Source organism: Guillardia theta, assembly GCF_000315625.1.
Source record: "Guillardia theta CCMP2712 unplaced genomic scaffold GUITHscaffold_5, whole genome shotgun sequence".
Classification (NCBI taxonomy): Eukaryota; class Cryptophyceae; order Pyrenomonadales; family Geminigeraceae; genus Guillardia; species Guillardia theta.
The window spans coordinates 1,109,701-1,131,941 of NW_005434669.1; the positions used below are offsets into that span (position 1 = coordinate 1,109,701).

The 22,241-nt window shown below is 52.3% G+C and overlaps 6 protein-coding genes across 6 annotated transcripts in view; 4 read left to right on the forward strand and 2 right to left on the reverse strand.

Annotated features, from left to right (window-relative positions):
• Nucleotides 1-178: 178 nt before the first annotated feature.
• On the forward strand, nt 179-1,406 carry GUITHDRAFT_132897 (hypothetical protein; the record flags this gene model as incomplete). Its single annotated transcript, XM_005840786.1, has 4 exons — nt 179-548; nt 607-642; nt 942-1,060; nt 1,353-1,406. The coding sequence occupies 4 exons, from the start codon at nt 179-181 to the stop codon at nt 1,404-1,406; spliced, it is 579 nt and encodes a 192-aa protein (XP_005840843.1).
• Nucleotides 1,407-2,507: 1,101 nt separating this feature from the next.
• GUITHDRAFT_100830 (hypothetical protein) lies at nt 2,508-6,466 on the reverse strand (the record flags this gene model as incomplete). Its single annotated transcript, XM_005840787.1, has 20 exons — nt 2,508-2,651; nt 2,809-2,862; nt 3,000-3,071; nt 3,186-3,257; nt 3,374-3,457; nt 3,669-3,764; nt 3,843-3,941; nt 3,995-4,127; nt 4,336-4,428; nt 4,478-4,524; nt 4,577-4,659; nt 4,788-4,845; nt 5,128-5,190; nt 5,284-5,355; nt 5,408-5,467; nt 5,519-5,573; nt 5,628-5,676; nt 5,739-5,802; nt 5,851-6,271; nt 6,315-6,466. The coding sequence occupies 20 exons, from the start codon at nt 6,464-6,466 to the stop codon at nt 2,508-2,510; spliced, it is 1,971 nt and encodes a 656-aa protein (XP_005840844.1).
• A 3,028-nt stretch (nt 6,467-9,494) lies between these two features.
• Nucleotides 9,495-10,022, forward strand: GUITHDRAFT_100831 (hypothetical protein; the record flags this gene model as incomplete). Its single annotated transcript, XM_005840788.1, has 1 exon — nt 9,495-10,022. The coding sequence occupies one exon, from the start codon at nt 9,495-9,497 to the stop codon at nt 10,020-10,022; it is 528 nt and encodes a 175-aa protein (XP_005840845.1).
• A 1,590-nt stretch (nt 10,023-11,612) lies between these two features.
• Nucleotides 11,613-15,718, forward strand: GUITHDRAFT_132899 (hypothetical protein; the record flags this gene model as incomplete). Its single annotated transcript, XM_005840789.1, has 18 exons — nt 11,613-11,972; nt 12,028-12,135; nt 12,179-12,247; nt 12,440-12,506; nt 12,579-12,647; nt 12,973-13,063; nt 13,221-13,275; nt 13,521-13,607; nt 13,797-13,851; nt 13,905-13,969; nt 14,267-14,313; nt 14,357-14,430; nt 14,478-14,533; nt 14,773-14,850; nt 15,006-15,074; nt 15,122-15,244; nt 15,494-15,622; nt 15,665-15,718. 18 exons carry the CDS (start codon nt 11,613-11,615, stop codon nt 15,716-15,718), a joined length of 1,656 nt encoding a protein of 551 aa, XP_005840846.1.
• Nucleotides 15,719-17,375: 1,657 nt separating this feature from the next.
• On the forward strand, nt 17,376-20,996 carry GUITHDRAFT_100833 (hypothetical protein; the record flags this gene model as incomplete). The annotated part of the gene is made up of 20 exons (XM_005840790.1): nt 17,376-17,476; nt 17,582-17,636; nt 17,689-17,720; nt 18,053-18,124; nt 18,173-18,215; nt 18,322-18,363; nt 18,413-18,484; nt 18,532-18,594; nt 18,776-18,838; nt 19,025-19,065; nt 19,118-19,190; nt 19,237-19,284; nt 19,468-19,598; nt 19,683-19,735; nt 19,849-19,902; nt 20,126-20,205; nt 20,363-20,419; nt 20,567-20,593; nt 20,642-20,725; nt 20,922-20,996. 20 exons carry the CDS (start codon nt 17,376-17,378, stop codon nt 20,994-20,996), a joined length of 1,266 nt encoding a protein of 421 aa, XP_005840847.1.
• A 160-nt stretch (nt 20,997-21,156) lies between these two features.
• Nucleotides 21,157-22,241, reverse strand: part of GUITHDRAFT_100834 (hypothetical protein) — a gene marked incomplete at both ends in the record, with an annotated part of 1,858 nt that continues 773 nt past the window's right edge. Inside the window, 6 exons of the mRNA XM_005840791.1 lie at nt 21,157-21,234; nt 21,276-21,356; nt 21,402-21,443; nt 21,490-21,547; nt 21,765-21,803; nt 21,844-22,106. Of these exons, the coding sequence (XP_005840848.1) occupies nt 21,157-21,234; nt 21,276-21,356; nt 21,402-21,443; nt 21,490-21,547; nt 21,765-21,803; nt 21,844-22,106 (561 nt within the window). The remainder of the gene's footprint in view (nt 21,235-21,275; nt 21,357-21,401; nt 21,444-21,489; nt 21,548-21,764; nt 21,804-21,843; nt 22,107-22,241) is intronic.

The following is a 22,241-nucleotide window of genomic DNA, read 5'->3' on the forward strand; positions in this document are numbered from 1 at the left end:
GCGGGCATGCAGGTCAGATGATTGTCAAAGCAAAGCATGAGGGCATATGTTTGAGGAGAAAATACTCTCATAATGAAACCCCTACATGTTCTCTAAATCATTCTGACGCACGTGTCCTACCAGTGTGAATCTGAGGACATGATCTCGTTCTCTTGACCAGTTTAAGTTGCTTCCGAGCATGCTGAGCTATCTCGCTGCTAAGGGCATCACTGTTAGCCAACCCTCCATTGCTGGCATCGGTCTTGTGCTCGACATCCGCTCTCGCAGCGCTCAGAATGCGGTCAACAAGCTCCAACGGAAGCTTGAGTTCCTTGTGGAGTCTGGAGAGACGGCAGGACAGGTTCGGCATGCCTCCTCGCCCCCTCCTCCTCACACTCAGCAGGAGATGCAAGAGATCGGGGCGTCCAACGACCCTGACGTGGACAATCTTCGGAAGCAGCTAGGTCAGGCCATGGTGGAGCTTGAGGCGTCGAGGGAGGACGATGCGATAGTGGTGGAGGATGTGATCGAGGACGGTCCTGCCCATCGCAGCAACAAGTTCTCCGTGGGTGAGTCAAGGAACCTTGCTGCTCTCGCCCTCCGGTTGGCTGAGACTGGCTGCTCAAGGTGACCGCGTGCTGCAAGTCGACGGGACCCCAGTTGGTTCGTCTTTCACCCTCTTGTCGCGTCTCGTGACTCCCTCTCTCCTCTCTCCTGCATTTCGCCATTTTTTCATTCCGAGCTGTACTTTTCACTCCATGCTTTCACTCCATTCCTCCTCTCTCCTCTCCTCTCCTCTCCTCTCCTCTCCTCTCCTCTCCTCTCCTCTGCTTTAATCTACTCTTCTCTACCCTACCCTACTCTACTTTCCCCTCTCCTCCTTTCTCTCATCTCTCCTCTTCCCTCGTCTCCTCACTCTTCTCTTCTCTCTTCCTAAACCTGGCATGAAGAGGAGCTTGCAGGGGTGAATCTTGACTTGTGTGGGAATCTTATAAGAGGAGAGGAGGGCGCTAGTGTCAAGGTTTCGATCAAGAAAGCAGAAAGCAGCGTGATCGAAGACATCGTTATCGTGCGAGGGACGGTGAGACGCAAACAGAGCGGGTGGAAGAGCAGGAGGAGACGAAACTTGCTGTGGGGGGGGGGGGGCAGGAGGGAACAGGGGGAGCAGGAACATGTAGAGGAGCAGGAGCAGGAGCATGTAGAAGAAGAGCAGGAGCAGGAGCAGGAGCAGGAGCAGGAGCAGGGAGCAGGAGCAGGAGCAGGGAGCAGGAGCAGGAGCAGGAGCAGGAGCAGGAGCAGGAGCAGGAGCAGGGGTAGGGGCAGGAGAAGGAGCAGGGGCAGGATGCATGAAATGCGAATGAATAACTTGGCAGGTCTCAGCCGTCAGCGCACAGCAGAGTCGGAAAGGAGGGTTGTTCTCGTGGTAGAGCTTCTTCAATCTGTACAATAAACCACCAGCTTCTCTCTCTCCCTCATACCCATCACACTCTACGCCCCAACGGCCCCGACCCCCACTCTTCCTCCTCCTGCTCCTTCGTCCTCCTCCCCATCCAACCCCCGTCCTCCCGATCCCGCTCCTAGCAATTCCACCCCCTTGTCCGTTTTATCCTGGTCCCCTTTGCCCTGACTACGCCCCCAAGTAAAATGGAGGGGCATGGTAGGGGTGAGCGAGGGAGGGAGGAGGGAGGAGGAGGAGGAGGAGGAGGAGGAGGAGGAGGAGGAGGAGGGCAAGACAGTTCAGACATCTTGGTGTTGTTCGAAGGAGAAGCGTACAACGTCGGAGCATGGGCGGTGGAGCACCCAGGAGGGAGTGAGGTTCTCCGGAGAAATCGAGGGCGGGACATCACAGATGTCTTCAAGAAGATCGGGTATGTCGCTTGCTCTCCGTGCCTCCTTGTCTCCTCCTCCTGAAACTCATTGCTGCTTTCGCAGGCACTCGGATCGAGCATGGCAGCTTCTGCAAAGCATGAAGGCACCTGATGTAGCCGCCAGCAAAGTGAAGGCTTCTCAGGAAACGATGGTTCCTCCTCCTCCCGCCTTCGTCTCTCACCAGAAGAAAACTTTGCGGTGAGGAAGAGAACTTGTGTGGGCAGGAGATGAGCGTCTTGCTCAGGCCCCCTCCTGTTATGCAGTGATTGCGGTAGAGGAGGAGAAAAAATCACCTGGTGCGGAGATGGCGAATGAGCAAGGGAAGGGGTGGGGAGAGAAGGGGTGAGACAAAGGTGCGAGAGAGCGGGGGAGAGGCAGAGGCAAAGGAAGAGGAAGAGGCAAAGGAAGAGGAAGACAAAACGAAGACGAAGACGAAGACGAAGACGAAGACGAAGACGAAGGCGAAGACTAAGACGAAGACGAGGAAGAGGAAGAGGAAGAGGAAGAGGAAGAGGAGGAAGAGGGAAAGAGTTACAGAAGAAAGGGGAGGAGGGAGGAAGCAGCGAAGTGCAGAAAAAAGGTTAAGAAATCATTTACTGAGGCTTGACTTCAAACATGTCCATATGTACACAAGTATTAAAAGAATAACAAGACAGGAGTTATATCTTTAGCCCATCATGCCTTCCGGGCCAACTCTCCAGGTTCTCGAAGTCTATCTCCTCTAGTCGCTCAACAACGCGATGGTACTGCGCCTCGAGCTCTGGGAACAAGGTAGAAATTCTCTTCCATAGAGGTTGTAGGACCTGAGAATAGTTTAAGACGTTTGTACCCTCCACTTCACGTCCCTCATCCTCCCACTTCTCCTCCTGCCCTCGCTCATGAACTTTCCCCTCTCCCTTCCGCTTTCTTCCTTCTTCCCCCCTCGCTCCTTCCTGCCCTCTCGTTCCTCTCGTCGCTTACGTAGTGCAGGAATCCGAGCTGCGCTTTCGCCTGTGCCAGCGGCTCATGCAGACCCTGCTCGCGTGATTAATGATTCTCCTCCTCCAGGTTCGATTCTGGACAACAGAGAAGAGAGAGCAACAGGCAGAGGAGGAGGAGGAGGAGGAGGAGATGATGATGATGATGATGATGATGATGATGATGATGAATACCTTCATAAAAGCTGTCTCCGGCAGACTTTCCATGCGTTCTCGCATCGATTGATTGTGAAACTCTTCCAGCACCTGCACAATTCGTGAGAAGGAAAGTGAGAGAAAGGAGAGAACGTAGCGGTGGAGAAGAAAAGGAGGTGGGGGGTGGGCACAGGAAGGAGGCAGAGAGGAGAGGAACAGTCTTACTCCTCTTCCAAAGGTGTACGCTACTTCCTTGGGGAGAGACTGGCCCGAGAGATCAGACGCATGCACTATCGCCTGCTTGCAGTATTAGCTCCTGCCCACCCTGCACCCGCCTCCTCCTCCCCTTGCCTCCCATCCCCCCCGCCCCCCCCGTTTCCCCTCCTCTCCCTCCCACTCATTCTGAATCTAACCCTCATCAGCTCCCGTCGATCCTCCGGCTCGTTTGCGTCATACGCTGCTTCAGCAGGACTTGCTACATTCATCGCCTTCTTGCCCTGTCGGGACTTGCATTCAACAAGATGTAAAGGAGAGAGGTGGATCGAGGAGACAAGCTTGAGTCGTGGAGAAGAGAGACAGAACAACGAGGGCACGAGGGAAGAAGTGAAGGAGGGCACGAGGGAAGGAGCTAGAGTGCAAGGGAAAGAAGGCAGGGCCAAGGAGAGGGCGAGGAGGAGGGGGGAGTTGAGCGCGAGCTGGGGTACTCACCTCTGCAGCTTCTATCCTCCTTGAGAGGCCATCGACGACTCGCTGATGAGTGTGCATGTCCGTCGCCATGATCCCCTCATGCACCAAGTCCAACACCTGAGTGAGGCAAGGCATGTCATGTGAGAAGTCGTGAACACGTGAGCAGACGTTCAAGTCGATCTCATGTGCACTCACAGTTTGTTTCTCATCTTCGCTTGCATTGAGCAAGATGTCGCAGTCACAACTTGCCTGCAGGAGTTTCTTCGTCGAGTTCCAATGCATGTGTTCTAACACCTGAGTCAAACTTGGCGTCAGCTCGCAACCGCAACCAACTCTGCCGTCTTCACATTGGGAGCAGGAAACTCTAGCGCCATGGGAGCTGCGCTCTTGATCAGGAAGTCACTGTTGACCCCCGGATGATACACGTCGTGACAGAGACAAGTGATCAGCGTCGCAATCTTCTCCGTTGGATGCAGCAATCTGTCACAAATAAAAATTAAGAGATGAACATGTGGATCAGTAAAAAGAGTCGAGGCAGGAGCAGGAGCAGGAGCAGGAGCAGGAAGGAAAGCATGGATCAGCAGCAGGAGCAGGGGCAGGGGCAGGGGCAGGGGCAGGGGCAGGGGCAGGGGCAGGGGCAGGGGCAGGGGCAGGGGCAGGGGCAGGGGCAGGGGCAGGGGCAGGATACCGAGATGCAGACGTTTCTGTCATGATTTTGAAGGAGGCGAGCGAGACCGACCAGGCGTGTCTCCAGTTGTGAAACGGGTTGACGTCAAAGTATCTGCGGACGAGAGTCACATGGAGGTGGGGGGATGCGAAAGAGCCCTCACGAGTTCTTGACGGCAAGCACGAATCTTGCAAGGTTGTGACGTGGGATCTGAGATGAAATAAGTGATTCCTCGTTGATCAACAGAGTGAGCTGGTCTTACGTTGAACCTTTCAACCAACCCCATGTCCGCGAACATGCGCATTGCGGACGTCAAAGTCTCCACGTCCTCGAGTTTGAAAGGATCTGACTCTCTCTTAGCAGCAGCCTCCCTCTTACCCGCTCCTCTCTGCCTCTTCTCTCGCTCCCCCTCCCAGCTCCACATCCCTTCACCCTCCCTTCCTCCCTCCCTCGACCTTCACCTCCTCACTCACCGATCTCCAACGTCATCCGCTCCGCCGGGAAATCTTGAGCTGACAAATCGTCCACATCCTACGTCGAAGACAGTCAGCTATCATGTCCTCTTCTCCTTGCCACCACTCTGCGTCCTCGGTCCCATCTCCTTCTCCTTCCTAGTTCTTGCACGCCTTACCCCCTTGCACTACCATAGAATCATTCGAGTCTCTTTCGCCCCTTTAGTAACTACCTTCTTCCCCTCAACCAACATCATTCCACTAAGCATACCCCTCCCACGTCCTGACTCAGCTTCATCTTACATCCTCCTCTATCTCCCCCCACGCTGCTTCACCAGATCTCGTCCTCGTATTCTCTTACCTCCAGCACCGAGGTGGTGTCCTCGATTCCACCCTTCAGCTCTTGAAGATTTTCCTTTGCCATCTACACCGCAAGCAGCAGCATTGTCAGGAAACGGAAGGGAGGGGAGCATAAGTAAGCGGAAAAGCGGAGAGAAAGATACAACAAGGGACGAACTTTGGTTCTAGGATGCCATTCCCCATGCAGCTTGATCCTAGCCTTGACTTCCTCTTCACTCCATCGCAACGCCTGACGATTTCGACCATTAGAGATGAAGTAGGAGAGAAGACAAAGAAAGTACCTCGACTCTGTCTCCACACATCTTGCAACAAACGCATATCATTGTGATTGCCTTGACAGTCTGCAGAATGCAACTTCACTACGACAGAGTTACAGCTTCGACAACAATAACCTGGTTGTGCAGGCTGCCGTAAATCGAGAAGAATGACTCATACGCTGACTTGAATCTAGAGATCAGAGTGACTCCAACATACATCAAAGATCTTCATGTAATGTCTCACTGAGCAAGCGATTCTTTCTTCAACACATCCGATGTCTTTCCATCGCAATCTATCCACGTCATGAGTTAAACTACGACAAGCTTTCCACAGGTATGATCCTGTAAATATCACCTGAAGACTGCAGATATCCTTTCTCAACAGCAATTGCTCTGCAAAACAAAATGACTCCTTTGACCTAACATTCATGGTGTCAGAAAGCGTCGCACAAGAAGGAAAGACTCACAAAACTCTTGGACCCTTGGATATGACGCAAATCATTGTTTCGAGATGACTTCCAAATGGCAGACATGTGAAAGAATGTCTTTTCGGCTTCCTCGAATGCTATCTTCGTTGACCACCTCTCGCATCCTCCCAATCTACCAACCGACGCAAGGTTCAAGGATTTCCAGTACAGGGCACTACACAGGATCTCGTTGATGTCGTTGAACTCAGAAGCCATATGATTGGAGATCATGTCTTCACACAGAGCAACAGCTTGATCGGCGTAGAAAGAAGCTCTCTCCATCACGTCGATGGTGTAAGATGGCATGCAGGACCCCCACTTGTTGAGAAGTTCACTCAGAAGGATGAAACCTATCAGCTTCTCGCTCTGGCTGTTGGTATCTCCCACTACTTTCTCGATGATCACTTGTGCTTCATCGAACCTGCATGAGATCAGCTCTTGACATCGATGCGCATCGACGTCACCTTCCGGAGAACTGAAGTTCTCGCACGGCCTGCAAGCATGAAATGCTGACGTTGGTGAAGAGGTTGTTGCGATTCGAAAGGTCCAGAAACTCTGATTGAGACAACCCTCCCTCCCTGTCTAGTACAGCGATGGACTTGCTTTTCTCCTTCATCCTGATTAAAAAATTGTTCAGTTATGCTTGACGATATACATTGACGCAGCCAAAAGTTGGCTCCTTGGGATATTGCACGTCACGTTGTACAGACCTGACCTAAACCCTCACTGATTGGCTCATGAGACCATTCTTGTATATCTCGCGTGTATACTGCTTCCTCTGAACATCAGAATCCTAAAGGCCGATGCTACTTCTCCCTAACTTTTTTCATTCTGGTGCGGCTCCTGACTCCATCACGTCCTTCCTTCCCATGCCCAGCCATTCGTCAACTCGTTGTGAAACATCTACCCCAACATGAGATCATTCAATACCGCTACCACAGATTTCATGATAGATTAGCGTTTAGCGTTCTGATGCCTCCTCCATCACTACCACTTCCTCAACCTGCTAACCGCTACACTTCTCCCTCTTCCTCCCTTCGTCGCTCTCGCCCTCTACCTCATCCCTAGTATATATGTCCTGGTGTGATCCTGCTTCTTCTTCCTCCTCCTCTCTCCTCCTTCCAATCCTCCTCCTCCTACCCTTCTACCCTTATACCCTTGTCCGCTCCTCCTCTACATCGTCTGCCCCTCCACTTTCCTCATTTCTGACTACCCCCTGTACTGTTCCCAACCCTTTTATCACCCCACCCCCAGTTACACCGCACGATAGTCAAGGGAGGGGAGCTTCAGATACAGGCAAAATGTCTCTAATACCCAACTGGGGTGGGTGGTGTCAGCAGCGCGGCTACCGCAGCACTGCCCGGGCCCCCCGGCAGACGCCCCGGCCGGGCCCCCCGGCCCGGGCCCTCAGGCCCTGAGTCCCGCGGCCCCGCGCCGCGCCCGGCGGCCGCCCGGCCCGCGCCAGGACCGTCCGTCCGACTCGATTTGCAACTTGACCGGGCCGGCAACCGGCCGCCGCCCGGCCGCCCGCCGGCCGGGCCCGCGCGCGCGCGCCCCGACCGTTCAAAGTGACTCAGAGCCCGCCTACTCAGCCGGTGCGGCAACTTGGTGACTCAGTTCATGACTGTGATGTACCGCGGCCGATCGGGCGGTCACTAGTAGTGATGCCTGCCAACTTTCAAGTCGAGTCACTCACACATTGAAGCCTAACCGTAACTGCCAGTAAGTTGCTGTCAAGTGACGCACTGCCAGGCGGCTGTCACTGAGTGTTTGCTAGACTTGTACCGTATGCCGTGATAGTGGGCCGCTAAGCAATGCAGATCATCGGATGGCATATCGACCTGAGCTGCTACCGTTGAAGATAGCTTTTGCTTGACTCGGACCGTACCGTAGTACGGTCTGAGAGTTCAATGCACACTGGCGAAACGGAGGGCCCGGATTGAGGAGCACATGAGAGATAGACTGTATGCTAGGATGTGAAACCCAAGCATCCAGACATGAGAGGACCTTAGCAAGACGGCTAGGAAGGCCTCCTCTTGGTCTGACGTACGACATTGTCACCTCGCAACACGTCACGTTGAAGGGTCGTCTTGGTTTACAGGAGAGTTTTGTTAACTCGGCGCTCAGCTATCTGATTGGCACGGCTGGCATGTGAGCCATCGTCCTCCCGAGTTCCTGAAGTAGTACATCGGACGTCAGAAAGTAGTCACACAAACAAGAGAATGTCCGCAGAGTTCCAAGTCAAGATACGATGAGACTGTGTCAAGTTCACAGTTATGCTGAGTGTGCAATAACCATTCAAGTGTTGTCCATTCTGAAGAAGATTTTCATGCAGGGCTGTTAGATGTGCAGCACAGAGATAAGGGAATATGCCACGAGCGGGTACAATGAGAGAGAGGATAAGATAAGAGAGAAAGAAAGAGAGAGAAGCATGCCCGCCGGCTTTTGAAGACCAAAAGATGAAATTTGAACCGTAAAGAACTTGTGACCAGAGCAATCAGGTCATGCAGGCTCATGGAGAGATGATGTCATTGTTGCGGCAACTTGGCTTTGTTTTATTGAAGTTGAAAACATCACCTAGGCCGCTACACATTCCCATGTCCACTTTGCAGCAGTTCTAGCCCACATATCACCGTAATGGTGTACATCATCCAAGATGACACCTTGACTCAGTGATGGAGAGTCCCATTCCAAGTACAACGCCGTTTGGAGCGATACTGTGACTTGTTTGCCGGGTATGATTCCAAATGTGTGCCGGGTATGATTCCATTAAATGTGACATTCTCCCTAAGACAGTTGAAGAGCATTCTAGAAAATTCAATCAATCGGTGCACGGCTCAGCTATTGTTTCTTACTATTCAGCAAGGAGAGTGCATCAAACAGATGTGGTCGTGTGGATCGACGAAGAATACAGATAAACTCGAAGTTCTGTCTGAAGAATGACCCTTTGCAAGCACTGATGGATCGAGAGCAAGTTCTTGATGCTGTATCATTGAGAAGTAAAATGACAGTCATTTGCCTATGCCATACTATTCGTATTCATCGGGTTGAAAAATGCACGTCTTGGTTGCATTCCATGAATCATCTGTCCTCCCGCATTCAAACTGAGAAACACAGTACTTGTCAACTCATGGTCATTGTTTTCAGAGTTTGAAATCCCAGCAAGTTTGGGAAGGACATGGCAGATAGAAGCGTCCAAGAGAGTTGAGGGTCGTCAGAGAAGGTCTGACGAGAGTTGGAGCTTCATGAACAGGGAAGGATAGGGATGCGCAAGTGTGAAGGGGGGAGATGGGGGAGGGAGACAAAACCTCTACCCCCTACCCCTGTCGCGTTCGTTTGGTTCGAACTAGGAAATGGCTTTCAAGCCTTCAAAACACAATTCTTGTAAGTACTCCTGTACTGTACGTGAATGTACGTACAATACATTTTACTCAAGGTCAGTTAAGTTAAAAATCAGTAGGAGGTAACAATCAGGAGATCCCTCGTGCGGTCACGGATGATCACCAGCATATCCGTCTGATTTTTTTTTTTCACCGGCTCGGTCCGGTGAGTAGCCTAGTACTAAGCGAATCGACGCTTTCCTGCATCGTTTCAGCAACTCCCCCGCAGGATCCTTCCGCCGACAACCGCGCCGTCATTCAACCATGCAATCAGCGTGCGACTGGAGCATCGACTCGGACCTTCCGTGCATCAGCATGGCCGTCAACTTTACGCCTGGCGACATCTTCCATGACGAGTTCTGGCATGAACGAAATGTGGAGCTCCAAGCAAATCGGCTGATCCACTTTCCCTGCGAAGACGAATACGAAACTGAGGCGAGCAGCAGTCGTCCGGAGCCCACACGAATGCCGGAGGCTGGAGAACGAGCAGCAACAGGGCTGAATAAGCAGCCAGCAAGAAAGAAAGAAGCAGCGCAGAAGCGCATGCCGAAGACATGGAGCCAAGAGGAGCATGAGAGATTCCTCGAAGGTTTGCGACTCCATGTTCCCCATCAATCTCTCCTCTGCCACACTGACGGCACTCTACGGGTTGGCCTCGGCTTAGGGGTTGCAGAGAAGATTTCCCGGGTGGTGCAGACTAGAACTCCGAAGCAAGTACGGTCCCATGCTCAGAAGCACTTCGAGAAGCAGAGTCGCATGATTGTCAGGGACGCTTGCAGAAAGAAATGGTGAGGTGTCGAAACAGCTCTTCAGAACAAACTCATTCACCAGAATTTTTCCTGTCATAAACCTTCTAGCCTAGAAATACCCATCCCCTCCTTTGACACCTGTGACATAAGTGCTCATGTTTCCAGGAATGTTCGCGTGACACTCGATATTTAATGCCCTGGTTTCTCGAAATAAACAAGTAGACAAATTGGCATAACATCCAAGAAACGGCAGAAATTACTGTAACCCTATCTCATGCCGTACCATCATCGAAGGCAGCAGATGATGGTGTCTAGCACAGCATATTCGTTCAATGTTTTGACAGGATCACGAAGCATTTTGTAACGGTCCTCCGCCGGACTCCGGGACGCAATGGTACAGCACAGGGTGCTGTATCTATTAGTATTAGAGCAAAGCATACAGCACTCGTTTTGTTCTTCTTTCACATTGAGCTGACATCACAAATCAACCTCGCTCGCTGCCGATCTCCCGCCAGGAGACGTAGCAAAGTTGTCATATTTCCTTGATCCTGAGGTGAAAGCGCCACTGCTTCAACTGCCATGGTTACGCGAACCTTTGAAGAGGGCAATCCAGTAGAGCTCGAGGTCCTCGAACGGGACAGCCGCTGATGGGCTGATGTTCTCTGATCCTGCACGCCGGCCCTGAGCCGCCAGCCTGGGCCCGGGCCAGCCACCGTCACGTACACCCGTGGCACCCATGACGGCATCATGACCGTACAGTACGTCATGACCAGAGTTGGATATGCTGCCACGAGTCGTGTACCCGGCCTGCTGGCAGCCGGGCCGCCATGTAGGATGGAGGGCTGAGATCCATCCGCCGCCACAGTCTGGCAACCGTGTCATGCCCAACAGTACAGTACGGTCCGATCTTCGGAACTTCCGAAGTTCCATCCGAATGAGTCCGACGACGGTCCGGCGTCACTAGTAGTAGCCTTTAGCCTGTCCGATCGGCGTTGCCGCCACTGACCGTCTGGCCGCGCCCGTGAACACACTGGGACAACCGTGCCCGGCAAGTTGATCGGACTCGATGATCGGACCGTGACCGTCGGCGGAAACTCGCCGGCAAGCCGGGCTGCCGGACAAACTTGAGGCCCGGACCGAGACACTGCACCGTGCGTGATCGGACTCTCACAAGCAGGGCCTGAGATTGACAGTGGAGTCTCCGACGGTCCGTACGTCCGATAGACGGCAATGCTGATTGGATAAGCTCACCTCAGATTCAATTAACATGGAAGGGAAAGGACAGCGAATCTATGATCCTGGTCTGGTTTCGGCAAATTTGGTGGAATTTCAACTTTTTCTTCAACATCATCTGTCACATTTGAAAGTAACAAACATAATGCCTGAAATGATGCCCGATGTTTGGTGCATGTGCTGGTTTCGCAATAGATGGCATCAATGTTGGGGGACAGGAGCAGGAGCAGGGATGTCAAGAAGAGAGGAGATGCACAGGATGCACAAGCAAGAGTGAGGGACGAGGAGACAGAAGACAGCAAGGAAGGGAGGGAGAGATAAATAGGAGCAAGACAACGATGTTTGGATGCTGATTTGTTTTCGTTCTTGCAGTATGGTCGGGTAAAGGAATCGGCGCACAATGATATCTGACAGACGTAGCTTCATCTTGATCGCCTTCCTAGTCGCAAACTTCTCGAGGCCCCAGACAATCTCGTGCGTTGTCGCATCCCACCATGTCAAGCCCGCTGCCTACAGTTCCCGGCCTCCCCCCCTTCTTTTGCGACTGTCTGGGGGCGAGGTTGAGCCGTCTGAGAGCAAGCATGAGGACGGGAGCAAGGCCTCCCTCGCTTCCTCCTCTGCTTACAACTCCACGGAGTCCAGCCAGGTCAACGAGGCCGGAGTTGGGTTGGGGATCGCGAGGACAAAGGACGGACATTGCATCGTGGCAAAGATCCTGGAAGGGTCGTCAGCTGCTGAAAGCGGAGAAGTGGAGATAAAGGTTGCTCGTAGCTTGTGTGTGTTTTGCTACTTCCAGCGCTGATGAATGCATGCAGGACAGGATCATTGAGGTCGACGGAACGACTGTCAAGGGGCTGAGCCCTGCGGAGGTCGGCAAGCTACTCAAGGGTAAGGAAGGGAGCGAGGTAGAGATGATAGTTGAGGTGAACGACATGTGGGATGATCGATCTTGAACTGAGAATGCAGTCACAGAAACGAAGTGGAGCTGTGCAATGCGTCGCTCTTGTTCGTCGTGGTGTGAAGCAGTCCTTGCAAGTGAGAACGAGGAGATGGAGATGGAGATGGAGATTCAGATTCAGATGGCTCACGTCTGCCTTGCAGATCCAGCAGAGCCGTGTAGAAGATGTTTGCAATGAGAAGAAACATGTCGTTCAGACGAAGAGAGATGCTGTAATGCTTTGTTCTGTTACGAAAGCGGAGCAAGATGTGATGTCTGGTGTCCTGCAGAAGACTTTGGGAATGGGTCTCTCTCGCAACGACAAGAATCAATGTCTAGTCAGTAAGATTCTCACAGGTACAATTATCAACTGATGTGTATGATGACGTGGAATATTTGTTGAATTCCTCTCTCTCACCAAAATGGCAGGAGGTCGAGTGGAGCAGAGCGGGGGTTTGAAAGTTGGAGATATCATTGTTTCAATCAACGGGGTGAAAGGTAAGTGAAGTGCAAAGAATGATTGCAAAGATGAATCAGCTGGTGATGGAGAAGAGAGGAAAGGAAGAAGGGAGGTTGTAGATTGAGGGGGAGGGCGAGAGCGAAAGACAGGCAGGATTAGGAAAGAACGAGGTGAAAAAAACGAGAGGGAGGCAGCGAGGGATTAGTGAAGTTTGACAGCAAATTTGACCCAGTGGATGGGATGACGTTGAAGACTGTGAGCTCAGTTCTTCGTGAAATCGATTCGAACGAAATAAGTCTGGTAACTGAATAGATCTTGTCTTCAATTTCAAAGTTTCAGTATGAATGATGATATTTTCAAAAGGTTTTGAACCGGAATGGAAAGTTTTTCAAGGTCACGATTCCATCAACTCAGCTCTCGGGTCAAAATGCAAGAATGCAGAAACAGGAAATGCGTAAGAAGAAGAGATGAGGACGATGATGATGATCTGATGTTGTTGTTGTTGTTGATCTGATCACGATGAGATGACCATGATGATGACGACGATTATGATAGTGATGAAATGATTGTAGAAGTTTGATGAAATGAAGAAGTCACTGAATTGCAATCAGATACTCCATCATCAACTCGCTTGCGCGCGCCCCCTTCGACGCAACCGACAACAAGGTCCTGACGATGTGGAGGCAGGGTTGAGGGAGGAGAGGATGGAATAGGCAGGGAGGAGAGGAGAATGACGGGAAGAGGAGGAAGGAGAAGGGGACATGAGTGGAGGGGAGAAGGAATGACTGCAGACTTGATCTGATAACATGCAGGCCTCCAACTCAGCCAGAGCAACCTCGCTCTTCCTCGTCTTCTCTGCTCAATGTGACATGTGACATGGTCTGACACGTCTTATTCTGATGGTCTACCAGCCTCTCGTCAAGTTTCTCTTTAGCTCCAAGAAAGAGGTCGTTGGTGTTGGCTTGCAAGCTCAGAAGAATGTCCATGGAGACTTCATGGTAGACCCTCTCCCTCTCCCTCGCCCTCGCCCTCGCCCTCGCCCTCGCCCTCGCACTCTCCCTCTCCCTCTCCCTCTCCCTCTCCCTCTCCCTCTCCCTCTCCCTCTCCTTCTCCCTTTCCATCCCTCAATGCCATCTTCTTGAGCACCTTCATATTTGCTTTGTTCATCACCCTCATGTTACAACCAGGTCACATCCATAGAGGAGGGTTCGCCGGCAGCGAGCTCTGGGAGGATTGCTCTAGGTGAGGCTGACGGAGGACAGAATGAGAATGAGAGGTGTTGAATGATGTTACAGGCGACGTTATTGCAAAAGTCGACGGCCATGTGGTCAAACATCTTCAATGGGAGTCGCTGGCCAACGTATAACCATCGTCTTCTAATTCCTACTGCCCTCCCTTACCCTCTTCCTCTTCCTCTTCCTCTTCCTCTTCCTCTTCCTCTTCCTCTTCCTCTCCCCTTCTTTCCATTCAATCTTTACCTCAATCTCTTCCGTCTCATCTTCTACCCTCCTCGCTGTTCCCTCCCCCCCTCCTGCTCTTTCCCTGCCACCTCTTCTCTTTCTCTTCTTCCTTCTCATCTCCGTCTCTGTCCCTCATCTCCCTCTTCCTCCTTCATCCTCTCCTCTCCCTCTCTCTCCCCCCTCATCTTCTTTTTCAGCTTCTTTCCGGCGCCCCGGGATCTTCGCTGTCCATCACCTTCTGCAGGTGATGTTGTGCATTGACATCTCCGGAGCTCAACGGCCTGCAGGTGGACCCCTGCGGACGGTGCGAACGAGGGGGGTTGGAGGACATTTGAAGTCAACCTTCGCCGTCAGAAGACACGTAGCCCGATGAAGGATGTGCGTTTTGTCTCTCAAGGGTTTGGACAGAGCGAGCATGTCAAGCTACCATGATACCGAAGAATGCTCAAGTCTATGTGGACGAGGTGATGGTTCTCCATGCCACACACGCGTACAAGATTGGACTCGCTCCCCTCCTCCCCAACAGATGTTGCTCGATCCTCTCTTGTTGCTATTCCTGTCTTGACCGGTGCCCACTACTTCCAACCCTTTCCCTGTCATTTGCTCTAATCTCTCTCTCCTCTTCCTCCTTGTTCGCTTTTGCTCTCATTCTTTGCTCTCTTTCATCTATTCTTTCTGTCTTCCTCCTCATCTTCTCCTTCAGGGGCACCTCCAGCAGCTGGTTGACATGGGATTCCCTGAGGAGACGGCAAGAAAAGCGCTGATGGCAACGCACAACGACGTAAGAATTGCTCTCTCCACTCTCCTCCTCCCCTCAACTCCCTCCTCTTTCATCCCCCTTTTCACTGCCTCCTCTTTCATCCGTCTTCTCTACTCCTTCCTCTCTCTTCTCTCCTGCTCCTCATCCCACTCGCTGTCGTGACAAGGTATGATCAGATTGAGTCTGCTGTCACATGGATTGAGGTGAATGGGAACAGTGCCAACAAGTTCCACGAGTACAAAGAAGTGACTTCACCTCTCCCACGTTCATCGTTTGTTGACGCCGCTTGCAGATCTCGATGCTGACAACGGCAGAGGCTGCAGCGATAGAAGAGGAAGGAGGACGAGTGCAGCTGTTGGGCAAGGGAACCAACCCTGTGGAGCAGCTTATGTCTCTCGGTTTCTCCCGCCCTGAGGTGAAGAGATGCGAGGAGGAAGAGGAAGGAGATGGAGAGAGAAGAGTAAAGGAGCAGGAGGAGAACGATAGAGGAGGAGGAGAGGATGAGAAAGACTCAAAAAGGATGATAAGAATGGGAGAGAGGAGGAAGTAGAGGAGGGTAGGGAAAGGACATGGAGGGAAAGAAGGAGGGGGGAGAGGAGGGGGGAGAGGAGGGGGGGGAGGAATGGTTGGCTTACAACCTCTTGTCCTGATGGGGTTCTTTCAGGTCGAGAAGGCCTTGAGGAAGACGCAGGGCAGGGTGATGATGGCGGCTGACCGGCTCTTGGAGAAGCAGAGCCTCATGGAGAGGAGGAAGGCGGAGAGCGAGAAGAAAGAAAAGGTGCAGGCGAAGCAGGTGACATGAAGTTGCTCTGGTCCCAGCTGAGTCAGTCAGCAGGGAGGTTTCTTCGCCTCGCTCCTCGGGTTCGGGTCGAAAGAAACCATCGCATGACCCCGGGGTAACTTGAGCTCAGCCGCCAGCTGACTCGGCGAGGCCTCCAGACCGTCGGACCCGTCGGTCGGACGCGGCCGGCCTAGAGAGGTTCAACGATCAGACTCTGATCATCGCCGCCATCATCGAGTCACCGCGGGCGGCCCGGCGGGGTCACGTTGCACAACGGCTCTTAGCGGCAGCGGCGTGGTGGCCCCGGGGCCGGGCGCGGAGTCACTGGCCACCTGGCAGTGGCGGCATAGTATGGCATGATAGGCTGAGCGGCCCGGGGTACCGTACTACGGACACGGCTCGGATGCCGCAGCACTGGCAGCCGGGCGGGCAGCCCGCTGACCAAGTTGCGTTGCCGGCCGAACGGCGCGCCAGGCGGGCAGCCGGGCGGCCTCAGGCTACGTGATCGGACGGTCGGCCGGGCGCCGGTGGGCCCGGCACGGCCCGATCATCGGATCCGATTTGAGTGCCGCTCAGTGTGCCACGGTGCGGCGGCCCGGCAGTGATGTCGTTCGATTTGAATCAAAAAAAATCTACTCTACATCTACAGAATCGCACTGATTCAGATAGAACCCGACCCCCTTCTCTTGTACCCCACCCCCTCTACACATTCTTCCTCGTTTTCAATGGACCCGTACACTTATCACCCTCACCCTCTCTGATTGGGCAGTACTTACAATCATGCTACCATTAGGGAGGGACACTACCCCTTATACCTCCATAACCCCTAGCTTACCACCCACCTATCCCTTTTCATTCACCACCACTATAAAAATAGGACCCCCTACCCCCACTACCTCCGCCGGTCTAGTCCCCCGTTCAAGACCGCCATGCCCGCAGCAGAGACAGAGCGAAGGAGCGACATTCAGGGAGAGCATGGAGCCGATAGAGTTGGCACAAGCTGCTAGGATGATTGCTATCTTCACTCTCAGCTTGCTGCACAAGATCTCCCACTACCTGCAGGCAGCTAACCCAACTATCGCATGCAGCTAACAATTCCATAGCGATGAAATCGCAGACGTCTAGTGAGACCATCAAGTCTGGGACGCTTGTCCTAGCTTGATACTGCTCTGTTAGACATTGTAGGAAGATTCTGCGCTCGCGTATCATGCAAGTACTCAGATCGTGAAGCCATGTCACGGTGCCATGCAAACGCATCAGCTCTACAAACTAGACAGAAGAAAGGAAATCATGTGGCCGAGTGGTATGCTGCAACTGTTGCAGTAATCTCAGGAGTGTGTGACAGCATTAGACTTGGGACATCCAGTGATCTTAGTCTCGGTGGATAGCTAGTTTGCTCATTGCCATCTAGCCGCAGGCTTGTTTCTTGCGCTCGAGCCAACAGGATTTGCCCCGCGGTTTGTTTCATCATTCTTCGATCCATGCTTCACTCGTGTCTGCTTTCATGATAAAACTCGCTAGACAAGCAGTTTCATCACGCTTGAGATTGATTTCCTTAACCATGACCTGCTTGACAAGACCGAGAACACTAGAGGAGGATCGATTTTGATGTTTGATTGTCCTGATATTGTGTTCAGCAGCCTTTCATCCTTGTCTTGAAGTTCTCAAGCAAAACTTGAAAGTTAAAGAAACAAAGTGAGCGAGACTGAAGCTCTTGACCTCAACTGACGTGCACGCACCGGCAGGGATGATATCACCGAAATGCATGATCTACTGCCGACTCCTTCTCGCTGGCATTGGAACCATTCTTCTCATCGTGGGTGTCTCTCTGCAATTCGCTGCTGCTGGAAATCTCTACGGAATCCCGTAAGTGTGAGAAGCAAGAGCAGGCTCTGAACGCAGCCTTGTTTGTCTCTGACAGTTGCTTCCTGGCTGCTGATTGCTGTTTTTGACATGTGATGTTGATGACAGGTTGTCGAATATGTGTGAAGCTTACTCGGGGTCGAAGGAACTTTCTGATGCGCAGGTCCTGTGTGGATGTTTTGCTGCTCATTCATGTTGACTGACATTGTTGTCAGGCCTTCACCCAACTCATCAATACGGTACGCTGGTTTCCGCGCTTTTGTCATGTATTGTGTGCGAATCATTGAGGCTAGAACGTGGTCTGTTGGTCAACTTTTGTCGTCGTTGAGATAGTCATTCACATCGATTGAAAGATTGTTTCGTCTGAAGTTTGTCAGACATGCAAAACAGTCTCATAGGGTGCACAGGTTCTTCAACAGAGACAAGCATGCATTTCGTTGCCCAAGTGAGTATGAAGATTTCTTTGATGTTTCTGTTGTCATACTTGTGTGAAGTTTGAACATGTGCTGACTTTCTTCTCCTCTCTATCCTTCCTCTTCCTCGCTTCTTCTTTGTTTCTCCCTCTCCTTCGTGCTTCAGCGCAACGGAAATCATCGCTTGCTGTGAAGCCCACAGCCCCAACATCCCCGGAACCACATGGTACCTTTCAGGGTAAGAGGAGGCGAAGATATGGCGCAGAGGTTATCTGATTCAATGCAGGATATGCGCGAAGCCATGGCTGACAGGGCTGTCACAGTACAACGTATGCATGCGCATAGCTCCCTATCTCCTCCTCTTCGTTCTCCGTTTTCTGCCTGCCATCCTCCCCTCTATCCGTTGTCTTTCCTTTTTTCACCTGCGGTTCGAAGGAATCCATGCCTCCGGCAGATAAGATAGAGCTCTTCACTGCAGTACGTCACTGTCGAGCTCCTCGGACCTTTCCTTTGATGTTCGATCCAGGTCCTCGGCGACTTCATTGGGGTTGCCGGTCCTGGGGATTACCTGATGGCCAACGCAGAGTTCTGGTGCAAGGTGATAAGAAATGAGCCTGATATAATGTCTCTTAAGCTCTCCGACAGAATTGTCCCAACGATTACCGAAAGAATTGTCCGTTCGATCCTCCTCCTGCCAACCCCAACGAGGTATGAGGGAAAATGAACACAGTTGATTTGTGTCCAAGATTTCTTTCATATCAGCTCAATGTTGCGTTGAACTTAGTTTGTCTGGGTTCGTCTGGTTTTGAGTTTTCACTCGACAAAGTTGTGCTGCTCTTGTTGTCTTGTGGAATTCCTGTCGTCACTTCTTTGATTCTTTTGTTTGCAGCCTGGATTTCAAAACAACAACCTTTGCGATTGCCCAGGAGGCTCTCTTTCCCAACCCGGACAGGTAAAATTCAATCTGACCCGGTTCAGATTTCAATTTTCCTGTGAACGTCTGGAAAGTGTAAAATTGCCTTGTATCCTGTTTCCGTAATGTCTTGCGAAACCAACCTTTGACTTGAAATAATGATGCTCTGTCAATCCACTTCACCTTGAAGAGGAACATCTGAACAATGCCTGACTGCTGCGACAGGCTTTCTGGTCTATGGTTCAAGACTATGACTTGTCATCGACGTGATGAGTTTGCGATCGCGCAAGTAGAAACATAACACGTCATGTTGTGCAGCTACATCTTATGCTCGGACAAAGCCCGAGTCTACCGATCTTGGATCACTGCGTTGTTCCCCTCCTGGCCGAAGGTGAGGCGACAGCACGCTGTAAGAATTTGTTGATTCGTTCGAGCAGGATAACTTGGATCATGCTGAGCAACAATTCCTTGCAAAGTGCTGGCAGGTGAGTGAACTTCCTTCTCACTCAGCTATTAGGATTCTTGCCCACAGACTTGATAGATTGCATTCCCCCCCCCCCTCCGCAATCTCCTCCTCCCCCTCCCCCTCCCTCTCTTCCTCTCTCCCAGTCTCTAACCTATCGTTCAGGGAAAGTCTCCTCTGGGCTATATCCTCTCTGTCGGCCCAGGTAGAATTGAGGGAGGAAGGGAGGGAGGAGGAACAAAAAGATAACGATGTGGAGATGGAGGAGTGGGATATGATAACATTCGCAGTTCTTTCTATCTTTGCCTGCATCTTTTCTGTCGTTTCCATTTTCAAGTAAGCCTCCTCCTCCTCCTCCTCCTCCTCCTCCTCCTCCTCCTCCTCCTCCTCCTCCTCCTCCTCCTCACAATCTCATCTCAGGTACTTTGCCAACTCACCGATGTCGACTCTCGGCTTCAACTTTGCCATGCTCGGTGAGCGGCTCATCGTTCAGCGCTTCCATCCCCCCTCCTGTTCCTCCGCTCCTCTCTTCGTCCCTCCCTTGGGACAGAACCCTTGTCCTTCATCTGCTGACTGTCATGTGCAGCCGTTTCCTTGACTCTGGTCTCTTTCTGGCCTCTTTCCTTCACTGGTGCTGCAGGTACAAATCCGTTCTCGTTCTTTTTCCTCCTCTCATCCTTCCCTTCTCCCTCCTTCCCTCCTCCCTCCTCCTCCCTGCTTCCTCCTTATTCCCCACTCCTCGCTACTCTTCCTACCGCAACAGCTCCTGCTACTGCTGCTGCCCCTTGCTTCCCCCTCCTCCTCTTCACGATCTTCATCCCCTAGTCGCCTCCCATCTCTCAGACATGCTCATGCTTGCTCAGCTCTCGTCTCTCGCTACTACTTCTGCTACGGACTCTCCGATCCCGTCGTCCTCAACGCCACCTCCAGCGCGCGATCGAGAGTGAGTTCACTCCTATCCCTCCCTCCTCCCTGACACTCTTCCCCTAATCTGCCCAACTCAAATGCTTCTCCCTGTGCTTGTTCCCGTCCTCCCTTCTCTCCTCGCCCTCCTCTCCCTCTCCATCATTTGGTTTCTCTGATCTGCTCACTTGCTCCAGGCCGCGCCAACCTTCTTCAACGGAAACCCGTGCTTTGATCTGAACTCTGAGGGACAGGTATTCCCTGCTCGACCCTGCCTCCTCCTATCTCTCCGTCCTCCTCCTCCTCCCCTCCCCCTTGCCTTCTCCTAGATCATCATCATCGCCACCGCCTCCTCCCCCTCGCTTCCTGGCTTGAGGCTCTTCCTGACGGCAAGTCTCCAGCACAAGCCGAACCCATTCATCGGCCAGGTATGCCTTCCCCTCCCCTCCTCGCTCCCCTCACCTCTTCTCCTGTAGCTCGGCATCTACAACGCGGGCTACGTCAGCGGAGGGGTCCTAGTAGTGATCGCTTTGATCTGCATGCTTGCAGTCGTGTCCAAGGTCCCTCCCTCCCTCCTGATCTCCACCTATCCCCTTTCGTCAATCTCCTCTCCCCTGCCCCGCCTTCCCCATCCATATCTTACCTCCTTGCATCTTCCCGGCCCCTTGCTCCGCCTCGCCCTGTTCCTTTCTCTATCATCCTCTTCTTTCAACCCCCCTCCCCCCCTCCTCTCCCTCCTCCTGACTCGTGAGGCAGAACGCGGAGGTTGTACTAGAGGAGAAGCTTTCGACGGAGCAGAACGGGGAGCAAGCAGCAGAACCAAAGAGCTGAGAAGAGAAGGACAAGACATGTTGCACGAATGTCACATGTTCGCAACACAATCTTCATCGTTGAAACTCCTTTGCAGTCACAAAATGCCTTGCTATCATAAAATTGTCGATATCCCCTTGAAACCTGACTTTCTGGCTCTTTCCTTGTCATTTACACGTTCTCATTTCACAGCATGCAGCACTTCTCCTGTCCGGTCAAATTCCTTCACAATCTCAACAACGAGTTGTCCAACAGCCGCCTACTCGTCATCAACATCAACCAGCAAGACAACTGCCTTACTTGAGCCTGGGTCGTCGCAGCTCCTATATGATGAGTACAAACAACACTGGGATGTGCGGCAAGCTTACTTGAAAAGTTTGCCTGTGAACGATCTCAACAAAGACATCTGATCAAACTTGGTGTCACTTCGGCAAGGGCAGGTTCATGTTGAAACACGTCAAGACCAGCCTGCAATTCTCTCAGCCAATCAACAACATAAGACATTCAGCATCACTCGAATGTTCTTCTTGTCCATAGCGCTCAGAAGAGCATCTTCGTCGATGACATTCCCCCTGCACCAAGGAGTTTGAGATGGAACATTCTCCTCTTCGCTTTCGTGCATCGATCCAACATCATTCTTGCATGTCCGGAACAACCAAAAAACGATTTTGAAAACAAAGATCCAACTTGCCTTGCAACGTTCACAAAGATTGCATCTTCTTGCATGGATTCAAAGAAACTTTGGTCCAACAGAGGCTTTTCCGTCGCTCCGACATGTACAGAAATCACATCTGCTTCCCTTGCAACTTGCAGCACGTCTTCGCAAACCTGAACAACAACCCTCAATCTCCTCATCGTAACATCTCACAAACATCCCACCAGGACATCCTCCTCCACATGCTTCAACGGGCTTCTGTTCCAGACCACCAACGACATCCCAAATCCGCGTGCTCTTGCTGCGACTTCCCTTCCTATCCTCCCGAACCCAATGATCCCCATCTTCCTCCCCTTCAGCCCTCTGCTCCTCCCTGAGTGCTTTCCCTTCCTCCACTTCCCCTCCTTCAACTCCCCCGTCTGCTCCACAATCCCCCGGTCACACGCGAGGATCAGCCCCCAAGTCAGCTCAGCCACCTGCATCTCCTTCAACCCTATCGCATTGCACCTCCCTCCTCCTCCTCCTCCTCCTCCGTTCCCCCAGCAATCCCCGCTGTCAGTCTATACTAGACACATCTATCCTCCCTCCCCTCCCTCCCCTCCCTCCCTCCT